A 17,045-nucleotide genomic window follows, 5' to 3' on the forward strand; every position below is an offset into this window, starting at 1 on the left:
TTAGTAGTAATTACTGTCACAATAAGTGTAAACGTAATCTTTGGGAAGTGGATTTCTGTTGATTTATACTTTCTATGACTTTTCTTTTTTCTTCCACAGATTAAATTTGACAGTGATGGCGTCTGTGTGTGCTGTGAAATGCAGCATCAAACATCAGGCTGCAGTAACTTGGGAGAAACGCTGAAACTGAACCCACTGCAGGAGTGCAATGTTGTGAGACTGACCCTAAAGGTGCGTTGTGAGAAAAATTAACAGTTTGTTGCAGTTTTAAGTAATGAGTACATACCAAGACAGAAATGTGGGATGAAGGGAGGAGTACCTGGTGTTTTCTGTGTTCGTACACTCTTACATGCAAAAAAGAAAAATATCTTCAACAGAATTACTGCTTTTAGGCATGAAAATGGTTTTATGTTACACACTCAATCTGTATTTGTATAGATAACTATTTTGGTAGAGGTTATTTAAGAAACAGGAGTTACAATTTGTTATGCTGGAAGGTATAAGGACATGTCTTTCATGTTGCTGTTCAAGAAAGCTAGAATCAAAGGTGGTGCTTGGCATTGTTTAGTAATGTCATGGTAGACTGCAAAGAAACAAAGTATTAGCAGAATGATAGAGTATTTCATGAGGGACTGCTAAAACAATGTATTAGTATTTCAGATGGAAGTTACTTGGGGAGAGACTAGTAAGTGTTCTTTCGGGGTATTACTGGAAGTATGCTTATAGACTGCTCTGCAATACTGTAAGTTCAAATCCTGCAGCATTTTGTATTACAACTACCCAGATAAAATATTGAGAGCAATTATTAAGAATATTGTATGAGTGAGTTATATCCTAGTGACATTGCCGACATCATTGCTTCATTCATTGTCACCAAACTAGCAGGACATGGTGTTAAGGAATCCATGAAAGAATTGGTCAGGGAAAAGAACCCTAGCCTGAGAGACAAATACAGATTCATTTTAGGTTTAATTTACAGATCAACAGATCAACTCTGTGTCCGTGGCTCTCAATTTCAAAGTATATATTTTAATAAAGTTAATATAGTAGTGAAATTCAATGTGACTATTATTTTGGAGATTTAGACTATAGTCTAAAGGCTGAGGTCTGAAAATGAAAACTGATATTTGAATCTATATTTTGAAGTTCAGAACAGGCAAAAATCCTGCAAAAAGTATATAATAAATATCTAAATATTCTTCAGCTTTGTTAAGAAAAAGAAAAAAAAGAAAAAAACAACTACTAAGTAAGAAGGATAAGGTAGAAATTAAAACAATTTGATATGGCCCCAAAATTAAGTAAAACTCTGCCTCAGATTTTAATGAAGATGATAAAAGAGACTATGGGAGCAAAAACCTACTGGGTAGTGGGAATTTACGATGTGGAGAAGAAGCATAACTTGACGTTGCTGGTCAAAACATAATTAACTGCTACTCAGAATGCTAAATGCAGAACTCTATTCAGTTACGAGAAGGTAATGCAAGAAAATAACTTCTCAGAAAGACATTCTTCAAAGTATGACAGATGCAAAACCATGAACCTGTTGTACAGAAAAAGCTGACTTGCTGATCCTATTTGAGGGAGCATATGGTTGCTTGCTGCAAATATGTCAGTAGAGTAAACTTTAATGAGAGAGAAAAGAACTGTTTATCTTTGAGGACATTGTCAGCATATGAAGTGAGTAGAAGTGACATATGCTGGAAATCAGGGTAAGGTTTCTAACCAATACAGCAATCAGAATAGAAGCACAAAATAAAATTTCTTTTAAAATGTAACTCAGTCTTTTATAAAAGGAATTGATGACATATCTGCTTGCACTAGCAGATTTAAACACAGGAGTTCCTATGAGTATAGCTTGAGTGCAGCTTTAATTATGTTCAGAATTTTTCAATGAAGAGAAGGTAGTTAGGAAAATAACTTTTTCAGAAACCTTCTTAAACTTTCAGTTATAATTCTACCTTTGCTTTCTTTTTGGCTTTGAGAGCTCTGGATTCCTGGCTGTAAATTTAAGAACGGCATCCTACTAAGCCCCTAAGAAAAACAGATTACAGCTCACTAGTTAAACAACTGCCAGTGTTAAGACTCTCCTTCTTTAATTGCAATTAACAACTACAATGTGATTTTAAGAGAACAGATGTTTTAGTACCAAAAGCTCAATTGTATTCATTGTTTGGGAAGTCAGAGGGAGAGAAAGTAGAGTACCAGAGTTAAGATTATACACCTTTATGTATAACATTATGTAGGTTTCACACTCCTCTTCACTGAGGGTGCGGTAATAATCTCATGTTTCCTCTAAAGTCATCTGTGCTTTTTTGGTGGTAGCAGCTATGTGACTTGCATTGTGAACAGGAAAATTGCACGCATATCACCAACTGATCTTGTTCCCAGTCTGTCAAACAGGACAAGGAAAATAACAGTGGCTGCTGGTCTTGTGTATGCTCAATTGTGTCGGGATCATGCCTTGCATTGATATTGAGCGGTGTTTCCTTTTATAGTTGCTTTGAAAAATTTCTAAATTTTTTTAAAATTTGTTTTTGTCATCTCTTTATACTCCTTTGTAAATCAATGCCTGTTTCTTCCTTTCAAACCCTGAATGAACCACCCAGACATTTTAATGGGGACATGAAAATTACCATTGCAATATTTATGGTCACATATATGTACATACATAAATTGAGTATTGATTGCAGAAGCTGGCTGAATGTGTGATCTGTGATAAGTGCTAATTCCTGTGATTATTTAAATAGTGAAATTTCAGCAGAATATTATGTTACAGATTATACTTGTATTCTTGTCTGCACAGCTCCAGTAAAAATAGCACAGTTGCATGATGTGACAAACTACCATTAAGATCTGCAGGCACCCAGGTCTGACCCATCTGCCCTGTTTTACAGTGGAGAGACTTTCTGGTTACTGTTTTTCACCAGCAGATGTGTTTTTTTTACGCAGTTTCCTGCGTTAATAACTCCTGAACATAAGGTTCCTTGGTTTCCTCTGGGTACTCAGTGTCAATATTCTGTGTTGCTAAAGAATGTCACTGTCTCAGTATCCTGATTTTAACGATAACCATGCTTCTAGAACAGCTCCATCCTACGTTAGGAAATTACTTGACTTAATTCAAGCCAAATGAAGGTAAAAGCAAAACTTACCTATTTACAAAATTAGTAAAAAGAGTTACAAAGGTTTATTAAGAATCAAATATACAGAAATGAGATGATGGCCACACTTCAGGTGTGGTTTCACTAGTATCAGCTTAATCTGCTTTTCTATATCTGGCTGTTTCCTGCCATGGAGTTTGTTGGTTTGGATTTAGCAGTCATGTCATCACAGAATGAATCTGTTCTGTGAACTGATCTGGCCCCAAACCCCACAGCGTCTGCACTGGGCTTTTAGTGAAAACAATCTGGCACTGAGATCTAAGCTTTCTTCTGACACACAGATCCACCTTTGGGATTACTGACATTCCAAGTCTTCACATGCTTGGTAGTGAAGTGCTATAGCCAAGATGCCCAAAGGAGCACCTGCTCGCCTGTTCCTTCTGAGTCACCTCTTTCAACAGCAAAGTTCACTCTTAGATTGAATTCAGCTGATGTGGAACTAGACTTGGTGTTAGCCACTTTATATGCTGAACTTCATATCCCATACAAGCAGTATCAATAATAATGTAAATCAAGATGCATACAAAGAAACATGTTACGGTTCTGTGTGTAACTCGCTGTTCACTCCTGCCAATTGACTGTTAGGTCCAGTTTCATGAATGTGAATGATAATGGGTTCAGATGAACTCTAGTTTAAGGAGATTTTGTGTTTATAATCAAAAATCACAGAATGACAGGACAGTCAGGGCTGGAAGGGACCTCAGAGACCACCCAGCCCAACCCCTGCCACAGCAGGGTCCCCTCCAGCAGGCTGCGCAGTCACGTCCGGGTGGGTTTGGGATGTCTCCAGGGAAGGAGACTCCACAGTCCCTCTGGCAGCCTTTGCCGGGGCTCTGCCACCCTCCAGGGAAGGAAGTTCTTCCTCACACCCAGCTGGAGCTGCCTGTGTCCCAGTTTGTGCCCGCTGCCCCCTGCCCTGTCGCTGGGCACCACAGCCAAGAGCCTGGCCCCGTCCCCCTGACACCCCAGTCAGGTGTTTGTGTGCGTGGAGAAGATCCCTCTCAGCCTTCTCCTCGCCAGGCCGGGCAGCCCCGGCTCTCCCAGCCTTTTGTCATCAGGGAGACGCTTCAGTCCCCTCATCATCTCTGTAGCCCCTCACTGGACCCTCTCCCATAGTTCCTTGTCTGGAACCGGGGAGCCCAGCACTGGGCACGGCTCCAGCTGCGGCCTCACCAGGGCAGAGCAGAGGGGAGGGTCACCTCCCCCCACCTGCCGGCCACGCTCCTCCTCGTGCACCCCAGGGCACCGCTGGCCCCTTGGCCACCGGGGCACACTGCTGGCTCGTGGGCACCCTGCTGTCCCCCAGCAGCCCAGTCCCTTCCCCGCAGAGCTGCCCCCCAGCAGGGCAGCCCCAGCCTGTGCTGCTGCGTGGGGCCGTCCCTCCCTGGGCAGGACCCTACGCTGGCCTTGGTGGCACTTCCCCGTGTCCCTCTCCGCCAGCTCTCCAGCCTGCCCAGGTCTCGCTGAAGGGCAGCGCAGCCTCTGGGGGGGCAGCCGCTCCTCCCCGTTTGGTGTCACCAGCAAAGGTGCTGAGGGCGCGCTCTGCCCCTCCACCCAGGTCACTGGTGAAGGAGTTGAACAAGGCTGGGCCCAGCACTGACCCCTGGGGACACCGCTGGCCACAAGCCTCCAGCGCGACCCTGCACCGCTGGTCACAGCCCCCCGAGCTCTGCCGTTCAGCCAGTTCTCAGCCCACCTCACTGCCCGCTCCTCTAACCCACGCTGCCGAGCTTACCTGTGAGCGTGTTGTGGGAGACAGTGCCAAAAGCCTTGCTGAGGTCAACGTAGACAACAGCCACCGCTCTCCCCTCATCAACCCAGCTAGCCATTCCATCAAAGGAGGCTATCAGGCTGGTCAGGCATGAGCTCCCCTTGGTGAATCCATGTTGACTACCCCTGATAACCTCCTTTTCCTCCACATGCTTTGAGGTGACCTCTGGGATGAGCTGTTCCACCACCTTTCCAGGGATGGAGGTGAGGCCGACTGGCCTGTAGTTTCCCGGGTCCTCCTTCTTGCCCTTTTTGAAGACTGGAGTGACCTTTCCCCCAGTCCTCTGCCATTCTCCATGGCCTTTCAAAGATGTTGGAGAGTGGCTTGGCAATAACATCTGCCAGCTCCCTCAGCACTCGGGGTGCATCCCATTGGGGCCCATGGATCTGTGGGTGTCAGGTTTGCTGGAGTGATCTCCAGCATGATCCTCCTTGACCAAGGGGAGAGTCTTTCTTTCTCCAGACTTCCCCTCTTGCCTCCAGGGGCTGGGATTCCTGAGGGCTGGCCTTGGCAGCGGTAGAGACTGAAGCAAAGAAGTTGTTCAGTAATTCTGCCTTCTCTGTGTCCTTCATCACCAGGACAAAGATATATGATGGTTTTAAAAATGTAGGAGGGGATGCTGTTATAAGAGAAAATTTGCCTCAGGACATTACTTTTAATACTTCATGATTTTTGAAAAATGATTTTTATGGGATGAAATATTAGAAACCATTTGTTCTCTTCCACTTAAATCTTACACAGACTTACTTTTGTCTTAATAACTTAATTGAAGAGGAAAAGATAATATCAGTCTTACAGTAAAAATGTAACTTTTTTACTTAAAGTAAAATCCCTAAAAGAAAAATATGAGCTGAAGCATGAAGTTATGGCAAAATGTTTTATTTTATCAATACAGAGATTGTCTTACCTTACAACTAATGGAATCTTACAGAACTTGGCATTTTAAAATCTTAAAAGGTCAAACATATGAAATCTCTTGGGTAAAACATAAAAGGCTCATTATTTAAATATCTGGAAAACAGTCACTTGAGATAAATTATTTGTCAGCACCAATAGATCTTGTGCAAGTAACACTTCATAACATTACCTTATCTTGTGCCTGGAAGCAATTGAGTCTTTTTTTTTTTGCTAAGAAAGACTTCAGTTGAGCTCATTTTGCTCTTATCTTCTGTCCAAGCAAGAGAGGGATAATTCTCTGTAAAGTAGAAGTTGATGGCCAAAAATGCCAGGATTTGTAGACTGCTAAGGGAACTGTGAAACAGGATAGGAGCAAAACCCCCTTATGAATAAGCTTGAATTAACTAAAGAGCTGAAGCTCCACTAGAAAAGTTCTTAGAGGCTCACAGATTGATGGAGATTTAAAAGCTGTGTATTACATAAAACAGCCGGGCAATTTAGCCATGGTGTTTTCCATAGTGTATTACTTTGACTGTCTGTCAGTCACCTGATAGTGCTGTGCAAGCTGGCTTTTATTCAGGTAAAACCAAAAAAAAATGCAGGAGGGTATATCTTTTTTATACGTACACACAAACACACAGAGACCTATTTATAAAATCCTATCGTCTCTGGTTTACGTTGCTGATTATCCTTCAGGCGACATCTGAAGTCTTTTCCAAGATGAGACCAGTACGAGTGAGATGCCTTTTTAAACAGTTACCTCTGAGTGTAGAATGCTGACATTGTAGTCTGCACTGAATGTGTTGGTTTGTAGGCGAGATGTTAAGGAACTGAGTTTTTTTCTTATAATGTTAATTAAAGCACAAGGACTGAATTTTCTTGACAGTTTTCATCTGTGAAAATTATTCCTCTTTTCTAAACTCAGAGTATTCTGAACTTATTAAAACCATGCGTGCAACAAAGCTTATCTGCTTATGCTTGTGTTTTGATGGGATGAACTTAGGTATTTAGAAGAGTGAATTATTTTGTAATGTATTCTCACTGTCTGATATTTGCATGTAAGAGGAGAATTTTATGCTGCTTTTGTTTAGTAATGATCGAGTATGGGTTTTTTAATTACTTTAATAGTTTACAGAGCCCAAAATTCCTGCAGTTGTATATGCTGATTTATGAATTTGCTATTTAAATAATTGCTTCCCACTTTAAGTAAGGTCCTTGTGCAGAATGGTTTTGTGACTATACGGACTAGGGGAAAAGCTGATTCCTCCATCTATTTTCAGTATAAATATTTCGTTTGGAGCTGCAAAAATTGAAGCACAATATAAAGAGTAAATGTCTTTTTCAGGTTACTGATTCCATTCATTAGTTTGTAAGCTAGGCATCGTTATTAGAGATTTATGTAAGTCAGGGTTCTTTCAGTCTTCTGTGTGAATCTTTCCTTTCCTCTCCTTTGAATCCACATTTATTATTACTGAGTTTCCTGATGACCAAACCTACGCATATTTTTTTTTCTATTCAGAAGACCATGCTTTCGCTTGCAAAACAGAGGATGACTGCTAACATGTTCTTTAGAGTTATAAGAACAGATTTTTCTCAGATTCACTGTATGACCAAATGCAAAATATTTAATTTTGCTGAATGTCTTTCCTAAAACACTTTATAATCTGCTTAAGATTGGATAAATCTCAGTGTAGAATAAGTAACTTCCTATGAGGTTTTTAAATGCTGGAGTTTTTTCACATTCCTTAAAAGGTAACTGAAAATATTCTTTATGTTGAGATGTATTTACCATACTAGATACCATCAAAACCAGAGTGGTTCAGTGTGGACTTTATAGTCAGAATAGTTGAGCTACAAGTATTTCAAAAGTTCTGAGTAACAGTGGTATAACAAACGTCATCTGCTCATACTTTTCCTTCCTCATGAATGTTTTTGTTTCTAGCTTAGGCAATGAGTGAATATGGTTGTGAACTTGTCTCGTGGCTGCAGAGCTGCCTCATTGAATGACTAGAATCTTATTATTACATACCTATCCAGTTATTGTATAGAATCTTAGTCTTTCAAGAGCCTCTAATGCACACCTCTCCAGTACTAAATTTAATGTAGACACCGGAGCTGAGATGTGCAAACTTGTATACAAGCAGAGACTTTTTTGAGTTTTTATTTTTCTTAAGTAGCATTTGTGCACCGCTTCCCTAAAAATATAGTAGATTCTAGACCTGTGTGAAAGTGTACTATATTGTACTTTAATACCTTAAATGCATTTTACGAAGCGTTAGCTACATCTCCATTTACAGCTCAATGTGCATTTGAGACCTGTATGGTTTAGAATTGATTTTTTGTAAGCACAGACAGTCTTCTTAGTATTAGAGCAGCTATTTTTTGTAGTGTTTTTCAGACATATCCAGTTAAAACAACTGAAGTTATAATTTGAGTTAAAAGGGCTGTTGTCCTTGGATTCACGAACAAAAGAGGTACACAGGCACTAATTACATGGGTGAAAAAGCTTTACTGCTCATTATCTCTTTTCAGGTTACAGTAATATAAGAAATGAAGCACTATAACTGAAGTCAATCAAGGAGAAAAGAAATCATCTTCACAGAATTGCAGAAGTGAAGCTGGTTTTAGCCCTTGATCAATGTTCAGATGCATGTGTTCAAGGCTGCTGATTACAGTGGTTTTCTTTTTTACACACCAGCAACCTTATTTTACTATTTTTATTGTATATTGACTAAGATCTCAAAAGTGCAAAGGACTTAAAAGCTTCAAAGACTATGAACCTTTTATTTCCACAGGAAAACAATCTATTGAGCCAGCACAATGTGTGTTATAAAGAGTTCCAGTCCAATGTTGTTGCACAGGTTAGAAGTCTAAAGTACTGGGTTTATGCTATGTAACTTTTTTTTTTTTTTTTTTGCGGGGCTGGGGGGGGTAGTGCAAATATAATAACACATTTCACAAAAAATAGTAAAAATTTTAAATGTTGTAATAAATGTGGAGACAGAGAAGTAAGTGGGGTCAAGAATCATTGATCTGTACTTTGTTTCCTTCTAGAGCAAGACAGGTTTAAATACAGTTTCTCAATTCTGTGTAAGCAGCACAGCTGTATAATTTTCTACATAATATTTGACAGAAAGAATGAATGTTTTGTGGTAATAGTGCTTCATTTGTGTGGTATATATCTGTATTGAATGTTAAATTCCATGGTTTGATGTTCATGCCTGTAACTTAATTGACAGGACAGTGCATTGCTGTGATATGAAGCGCCAAGGCAGTGATTAAGTATTTACCAAAGTCTGTATTTGAGTTGTGAAGACGTCCAGAGATTCTTGTTTCATTTTGGTTTACTTGATTTTTATTCTGTGTTTAGTGGGTATGTTAAAGGAATTAGGGAGCTTCTGCAATAGTTTGGTAAAAGGAGACAGATTAAGAAAGACTATCGGTGTTTTTTCCCAAATAACAATTATCCAGGAGCATATTGCTTTATTGGGCTCATGCTAAAGTCCTTTGATATGGTGGTTGTAACTTGGCTTCATTTGCATACTGGTTTCTTATGCAAGATGCTGTCAGTCACGTAATGCTCCCCTTCCAGGCCTAAAATTACACTGAGTTTTTGCTGTTGATGTTGAGTGCATGCATTATTATGTGTTACAGCTGGGTTCCAGCTGTGGTTGAATAATACTGCTTTTCTACAGCTGGTTCTGGAAGGCAACTGATAGCAGGGAGAAATTCAGGTATGACTTTGTCGTCTAAGATGAAGGAACTCTATGGATATGGCTCGCCATTAGAGCAAACTGCTAGTATTCCAGTTTTGCTTTGTATTTGCTGTGATAGGAGGTACAAATTACATTTTGAAGGGCAAAATTTCAGAAGGGTGGATACACTTGCAGTGAGTGTTCTTTGGTTATAAAGGACCCAGTTCTGCTACCTCTCCCACCACTAACAGGGGACTCATGCCATTGTCATTTTTCATTTTAGATTCTATCTCATTCCAGAGATTTTCTTTGCTTCTGTCGGGTAATTGCATGTGCTAAAAGCTGTTCTAAATTGCTTTGTTAAATGATTGTTTCTAAGGTTGAGTTATCGAAGTGATAAATCAATCACCAATTTTTTCCTTATTCCAATTTAATACCATCTGACTGCCTTATCACCCAGAAGCTTGATGGAAAACAAAGAAAATTAGGTTTTAGGGCAAATTTCTTTTTCAGTATGTTACTGCATGGGTTGGTTTTTTTTCATATGATGTTCTCACTGAATTATATCTTTTAATTTTTGGAATACAAAATATAAAAAAAATATTTCAATTAAACATTCAGATTTTTTTTAAGTGCTCCTTGTGTTTTTAACACAGCTCCTATTTTAGTGTGTCCTGTAGGCTTTTGGGCATAGTCTCAAATTTAAAGAATCTGAGCATTTTTATGTAGTTACTTTTCAGAATAGTGGTGCACTTGAAAATGTTTGTGTTGTCTTCAGACTCTGCAACAAAAAAGAAAAAGGATGATGTGTAGCAGTGCTGAGTGTGATTTGCTTTTATTTCATTTTAGGTAACTTATCTTTAACATTACCTGCTGGTAATCATTTTGATAAAATGTGAGAGACAGTCACTTTTGCTAGTGTCTCTCCCCTTGCCTTCAGTCACTCCACCAATCACAAAAAATCCCTGCTGTTTACTTACCCCAGCAGTCACTTGCAAACTGGTGATGGAGAGGGATATGGGAAAGAGGGTAGCGATGTGGGAACAGAGTTTCAAGGGTTGAGTACGCCTAAAGGTGGTTACAGGGAAGGAGAAGGCTCGGCAACCTAAGGCACTGAGGGCTCATAGCTATTTTTCATGTTGTCTGAGCTCGCTGGCATTAAAGTGGTGAGGATCCTTGGCCATTTGGGAATATAGCTGGGGTTTTGAAGAGGGTGCCAGGTAACCTCTTTTCACAACGAATTTTGGATGTAGAAGTCTATGAAATGACAAGATATCTGTATGTTTTCTGTGTGAGAGGAGCTTTATTTCAACAGTCTTCCTATGCTTTGTCAAACCAGCTCCTTTCTGGAGGAAGGCTGGTCAGAGGGAGGCTGCTCCTTGCTGCTCCTTCCCTAGCACAGCCAGGAGCTGCTACAACTACGGTTGGTAGAAACTAAAATGTAGAATAGAGATGCTGAAATACAGCATTCAGATAATGCTATTAATAACTCTCACAATCATGTAGTCAGCGAAGTAGTCTGTAAATTACACTTATTTGCAAAGATTATAGCTTGGGCAGCTTGTGTTCACAGCTAAAATCTAAAAGCAATTCCATCAAAGAGAAGTAAACATGTTTTGAATGATCAAATGGTGTGTAGGATGTCTGTAAAAAGCATTGGGGATCCCTTTACAGGGCCATGGTTAAGAGTTTTTAAAGAATGGAGCTGCAAAATACTAAGCTGTCATTTTGCTGGAGAGAGACTGTTACTGCATGATTGGATGTGGCTAACCACTGGCAGTGCTTGATAGAACACAGCAACGCAAACAGTGATTTCTGTCTGTAGTTAGATGTTCAGGGCTTCCAGGCAGAACTTCAGCATTTTTGAATTGCAGTTTACACAACCTGTTCTCAGAGTCTTTCTACCTTCCTAAATAGTGGCCTAATTTTAGTGTCAGTTGCAGATATCTCACCTGTGTGGCATCCACAAAAGAACAATATTCAGAAACTGCAAATGAGGCGGGCTGCTCAGTATGGGACCTCTGCCACGTCTTGTTTCTGTAATTCTGGAAACATGCAAGAGTCAAAAGAAACAGTTAGATGCTTTTAGGTAAATGTATTCTGTTTGTGTAGCCAGCAGTGCTCGCTTGTGTATCTGAAAGCACTGGGAAACATAAATTCCAAACGATTTTGGTGTTTGTAGGCAGCAGTGTCTTTTCTGTAGCTAAGCTGTTTAGGTGGGTGTGGAGTTTATGTAGTTGTGGCGTCAGGAAAACAGTACTGATGTTGGTTAAATCTGGAGCATGTTAAACCCTTTCTCACAACCAGCTTAGAAAATTCAGATTTTCTACAAACTGCTAACAACACATCCCATGAGGCTGTCTTCCAGCCTAACAAGTAGACGTAAACCCAAAGGGGAGGCATTTCAGCTTAATTAGAATTAATGCATGTAAACAAGAGGGAGGAAATGAGGAATCTCTCTTATGTTTCTGTTCAGCTGCTCCTAACATAAACAGTTTTGTGATATGTTGCTGCATATTAGATCTGAGAGCTCCACTTTTTTTTGCCAAAATAAAAATGAAATTAAATACATGTGTAGTGTCAAAATGGCATTTTTTGCTGAAACATTTCTACTAGCTCTAATGTAGACCTTACTACATTCAGACTGGGGAAGTGTTCAATTTCATTTTGAGCTAAGGTTTGAAAGATTTCCTTCTTTTTGTTATGTAAGATGAAACTGAAATGGTCTATTCTATACTCACAGTATGGTATTTTTAGTTAATATTTGGTTTTCACCAGATAGTTTACAGTTATTATGCTGAAAAAAGCACAGCAAAGGAAGAGCGTGCACACACATGAAACTAGCTTTTGAAAGGTAGTTGATAAATATTTGAAAGCATCTGCCAGATTAGTGTGCAACCCCTCAGCAGGACATAAATGGGTTCATTTAGCCCCCTTTTTAAGGTTATAAAGCTCATACAGTGATTTTTGCCTCTGTTGATGTCCAGAGTTCTATCACTAACATTTAATGGAATTCTGTAGCTAAACCATGTTTAATCTCAGAAATGGTACAACTTCTGCCTTCTATTTGAGATAGCACTTTGTGCTATTTCATCCAAATTATTTTTTGTTACATTTCTTCTTTCATTTAGATCCTTCATATCTCCAAATATCTCAATGACTCTTCCACAGTTAAAGGATCAGCCTATTCTCTGTTTACAGCATGTTTTGTAAGAATCCTACTAACATAGATGAAAAGCCAGTCAACACACGTGCCATTTAACCTGCGCAACACACCTCCTTTTCTTGGCAGTCTCTGCCTCTGTTTGTTGATTTGTGTGAGAAGAGGGCTGTACCAGACACCACTTAAAATTTTGGTTTGGCAACATCAGCTTCATAGAAGTTGCTTTCTGGAATTTAGTAGCTCCTTGAATTTGCTGCCAGTGTGCATTCTTGGGGCTCAGTATACCTGAAAACAGTGGTGTTTATAATGCTGTCTCTCTGAGAAACATTGGCACGGAATGGAATGACTGTTCCACAGAGGGCTTAATACCAACGTCCACATCTTCTATTCCATGCACAGCCATATTTTCATGCAATTCATCTAATATAACTTTTGACATCAGGTGAGTTAAGAGGTTGGTGCTCCAGAGTCTTTGTATGGCTGAAGAACTACGTTCATTTGTTCTTGCACTCTGCTTTTATACTGAAGATCTCGAGCTGAGATGTTTTACAAGACCACAAATTCTGTGTTACAGGCATTGTTTCCTTCTGAGTCAGTTTTGAATTCTCAGGGATGTAAGAGTGTGCTTATTCCAAGAATTTACGGGATCATAAAGCTGGCTGTTTCTGTCATGGAGGAGAAGGCATCGGAGGTATGGGAAGATTTTTATGAGAAGGCAATCTCATGTGAAGAATAGGTAAACTCCCAGTAGATATAAAGGAAAGGTTTAGTTTTAGTATACTTTCTGCTTTGCGATAACTTATTTTGGAAAAATTGTGGGTTTAAAACTTTTATTGCAAAATATTACTTTAATTGTGCTAATAAAGGCAGAACTTTGAGGTGTGGTAGCACAGAAACAGTATCAAAAGAGAATACTGAAAACAGCTTAACTCAGTAAAAGAACACAACGAAATGGATGTTCTCTCTTTAAGGAAGATGTATGGATGATAGCATGAAGATTTGAGAATGCGCAACTATCCTCTGTGGGACCACAGTATAAGTTAAAGGTATCTTACTAGGGAGGGAAAACAGGATAAACAGCTAAGTAGGTAATGACACAATTAATTATTAAGCTGTAATAAAAATGGAACATTGCAACCATGAAATCTTGGTTTTTTGCAGAAATCAGTATTAAATTCAAATTCCACTTTTTAGATTTGCTGAGGGTCCTGCTTGGGGAAATAACTGGCCACAGAGAAGCAGCTGACAATGCTGACTCCTGTGGGTATATAGCTGAAGGGATCTAGGCTTGCTTCCAGGCAGCTCCGACAGCTGCTTCCACTCTTAAAGAAATTTGTGTCCTCTGCGATCAGGGAGTTAAGGTCTAGCAAGAAAATTGTACATGTAACTTGCAGAAGAGTAGTTCTACATAGTATGTTATACCTATCAGAACAATAATTATCATATGAACATGCTGAAGAGTCAAATGTTTGTCTTAAAAAGATGAAAATACCCAGAAAAATACCATGTAAGAGAAAATTGGTTCAGCCATTTGTGAAGAGCAAAGACTCGTATTTCACACCATTACGGATTGATGTGTTGTGTTTTCAGAGTACCAGAGTTCTCATAAGTATCAACCAAAAATCTGTCACTAAAGCTCCTTGCTTTTGTATTTAATACAGATTTCCTAATCCTTTATACCCCTGCAAATGTGGCTGTCTGTGGCCAGGTGCTGTGCAGGGCTAAGATTGTCCCTGTTGTCGTTATTGCATTTTCACAGGCATTTCCTAAAGGACATCTTGCTTGTTGTCATGTTCCAGCTGGAATCTGCATAAGCACCTACACTGTCTTTCTCATAGCGTGTTTGGCCATGGAGGATTTTACATCTGGAAGGCCTGTTCCTGCACACTTGCTATCTGTAGTTGAATAAATGAGTGTCCTATGAATTACCTAATTACTCGTTAAAGTAATTGGTAAATTGCCTGAGGCTGGTTCCTGTTTGTTTCACAGGGGAGGGGGCAGAGGAGAAGGGTTGTCAGTTTGTGGGTTGATTTCTGTTTGAGTTGAAACAGATTTTAGGAGGGAGGAAAAAAAGTAGTAGTCTTGCTTTAAAAAATACCTAGTGATGGTGAGGATTCCACAATTGTTGCTCAGTTATAACCTTCACTGTTAAAAAATTAAACTTAACATCTTTTTCAAATTTGTTGAGCTCTGCTGTCTTGTTACATTGTTGGCTGATAGATGCCCGTTCTTTATTGATCTTTATGGAATACATAAACATTCTGCATCACTGCATTTGATTGTATCTTCACCTTCAACAAGACTGCAGTGGGGACAGTACTCTAGCTGTTGTATGCTTAGGCTGGAAAAGGATTCTGTGAAAAGAGGGCCATTGGACCGTAATCCCTGCCTTACATAACAAATATAATGCTGAGTAGCAAATTGAGTTCAGCTACCCATGGAAAGGGGAAAATACCAAACTGCAACAAAGAAATTGTGATCATTGTGAGTGCTCAGTCTGGGACACTATTGCAGTTCAGAGTCAACTTCCTTTGTCTGTTGTTTCACAGTAGTTAGCAAAGAATAAAAATCAAAGCAATTGGCTTTACTTTCCTGTCTGGAGGTTTTCTAAAATCACTGGTAGCGAAGGAAAAAATAAAAATGGAAAATGCATTTCTTGATTTTACTCTGTGCTTTGGAGAGTGGAAGGAAGGAATGGGATGAGGGAATTTTTAATCTTTGTCTCTATCCATATAGGATGAAATGGGTTTGGTTTATTCCTTATTTTGTATAGCTGTGAGATAAGTATAATTGAGAATGAGGTTTGGGTTTTGGCTTTTCTCAATAAAACTAGTTTTGTCTTTATGATGTTGCTTCTGTCCTTTCCTAGTAGCAGGATGAAGAGGGCAGTAGTTATGCAGGAAAGGACCTGGGGTTATGTTGGACAAAAGATAAATCAGTGATGTACTGTTGCAAAAACCCTCAGTTGTCACTGCAGGATGTATAAGGCTGAGTACAGTGTGTAAAACACAATAAGTGATCCTTACACTATAGTCAGCATTTGCACGGCCTCCATTGTGCCCAGTTTAGGATTTTGCATTTGAGGGAAAATGTGGACCAACTTGTGGTGAACCAGGTAAAATTAATGAAAATGAGCAGAGACCAAGGAAATTGGTCTCAATGGAGGACTGGGGAAAATGGGGTTAGTGTGTCATGCAGTAAAGACTACTTCAAGCATGATAATAATTTTAAAGGTGTAAAAACACCATGTAATAGCCTGTTCTCAAAACCCATGGAAGGAAAACAGCAGTGGTTTTCAACTGTGGGTTGGGCATGTGGAGGACACAATGGTAAATGTAAATACCGGTATAGTGGGATAAAGCTGTGGAATCTTTAGAAACAGATCAAAGAAACATCTGTCCAGAGTGATAGAGGCACAGCTGAGTCTATCCTGAGGTATGGGTTGTATGAGGGTCTTAAAGATACTTTGGATCCTAATTTACAACGAATTTGCTAAATGCCTGTAAAGTTTCTTACTGCTAGGAAATTGTCTTATTTTTACCCTCGATCTTATCTCCATCCTGGTTGTCTTTACCTAGGTTTACATATGGAAAGCAGAACAGGATTTCAACCTCTTTTTGTGCAACTGTTGACTAATTGCATCTCTAGAGATTTACTCACCTGTTTACTTTCATTTGAATGCTCTTAAGTGACTTTGTATTTGAATGAGTCCTCTGTATCACCTTCTGTACATGAGTTCGAAATTGGCCCCTCCAGTGTTCTGCTGTTGATTCATTATTTCCCTGGCTGAGGCGCTGGCCAAGACGACAGAAAACTCCTGACCAGACCAGCGAGAGCCAGTCTGGCTCACTCAGTATCTAAGCTGTTAATGACTAGAACTTGTTGACCCATTTAATGTCTACGTGGTTCCCATGGCTGGCATTTCTATCTTCAAACAAAGGTCACTTGAGGAGCATGCAATTACAGTGGCAGGAGTAAATTTGCCTCTTCCTATCATTTTTTTCAGTACTGTTGGAAAAATCGAAGCAAGCAAGGCATGATTTTATACCATAGAAGTTATTTTATGCACTGGCAGTGACTGAAATACTCTTTTAGACTTAGATACTACAGAATGTCCTTTACACAGTTGAGTGGTTTTACTTATGGTATATTAACAATTTTTATTTTGTTTTTCATCTGTTCTCTGTGATGCATTTTCTCAACTACTTTTACTGGCTGTTCAGAATCCTGAGACACATAGCTGTCACAAGTACACAGCTATGCAGTTGCTGTAGAAGGATTGTAGTAGTTTTGAAATGTCACCAGCGTGCTAAATCATTGTTCCTTTTCACTGGCTGTTGGGAAATTAAATTAAAATCCAG

General features: G+C 39.6%; 1 protein-coding gene across 3 annotated transcripts in view; it reads left to right on the forward strand.

Annotated features, from left to right (window-relative positions):
* FAM189A1 (family with sequence similarity 189 member A1) overlaps positions 1–17,045 on the forward strand; it is a 147,404-nt gene that overhangs the window by 99,130 nt on the left and 31,229 nt on the right. For all 3 annotated transcript variants that reach the window (XM_037395483.1, XM_037395485.1, XM_037395484.1), the window contains exon 4: positions 100–231. In XM_037395483.1, coding sequence (XP_037251380.1) covers positions 100–231 — 132 coding nt within the window. The remainder of the gene's footprint in view (positions 1–99; positions 232–17,045) is intronic.

Source organism: Falco rusticolus, chromosome 7 (genome assembly GCF_015220075.1).
Source record: "Falco rusticolus isolate bFalRus1 chromosome 7, bFalRus1.pri, whole genome shotgun sequence".
NCBI classification, from domain to species: domain Eukaryota; kingdom Metazoa; phylum Chordata; class Aves; order Falconiformes; family Falconidae; genus Falco; species Falco rusticolus.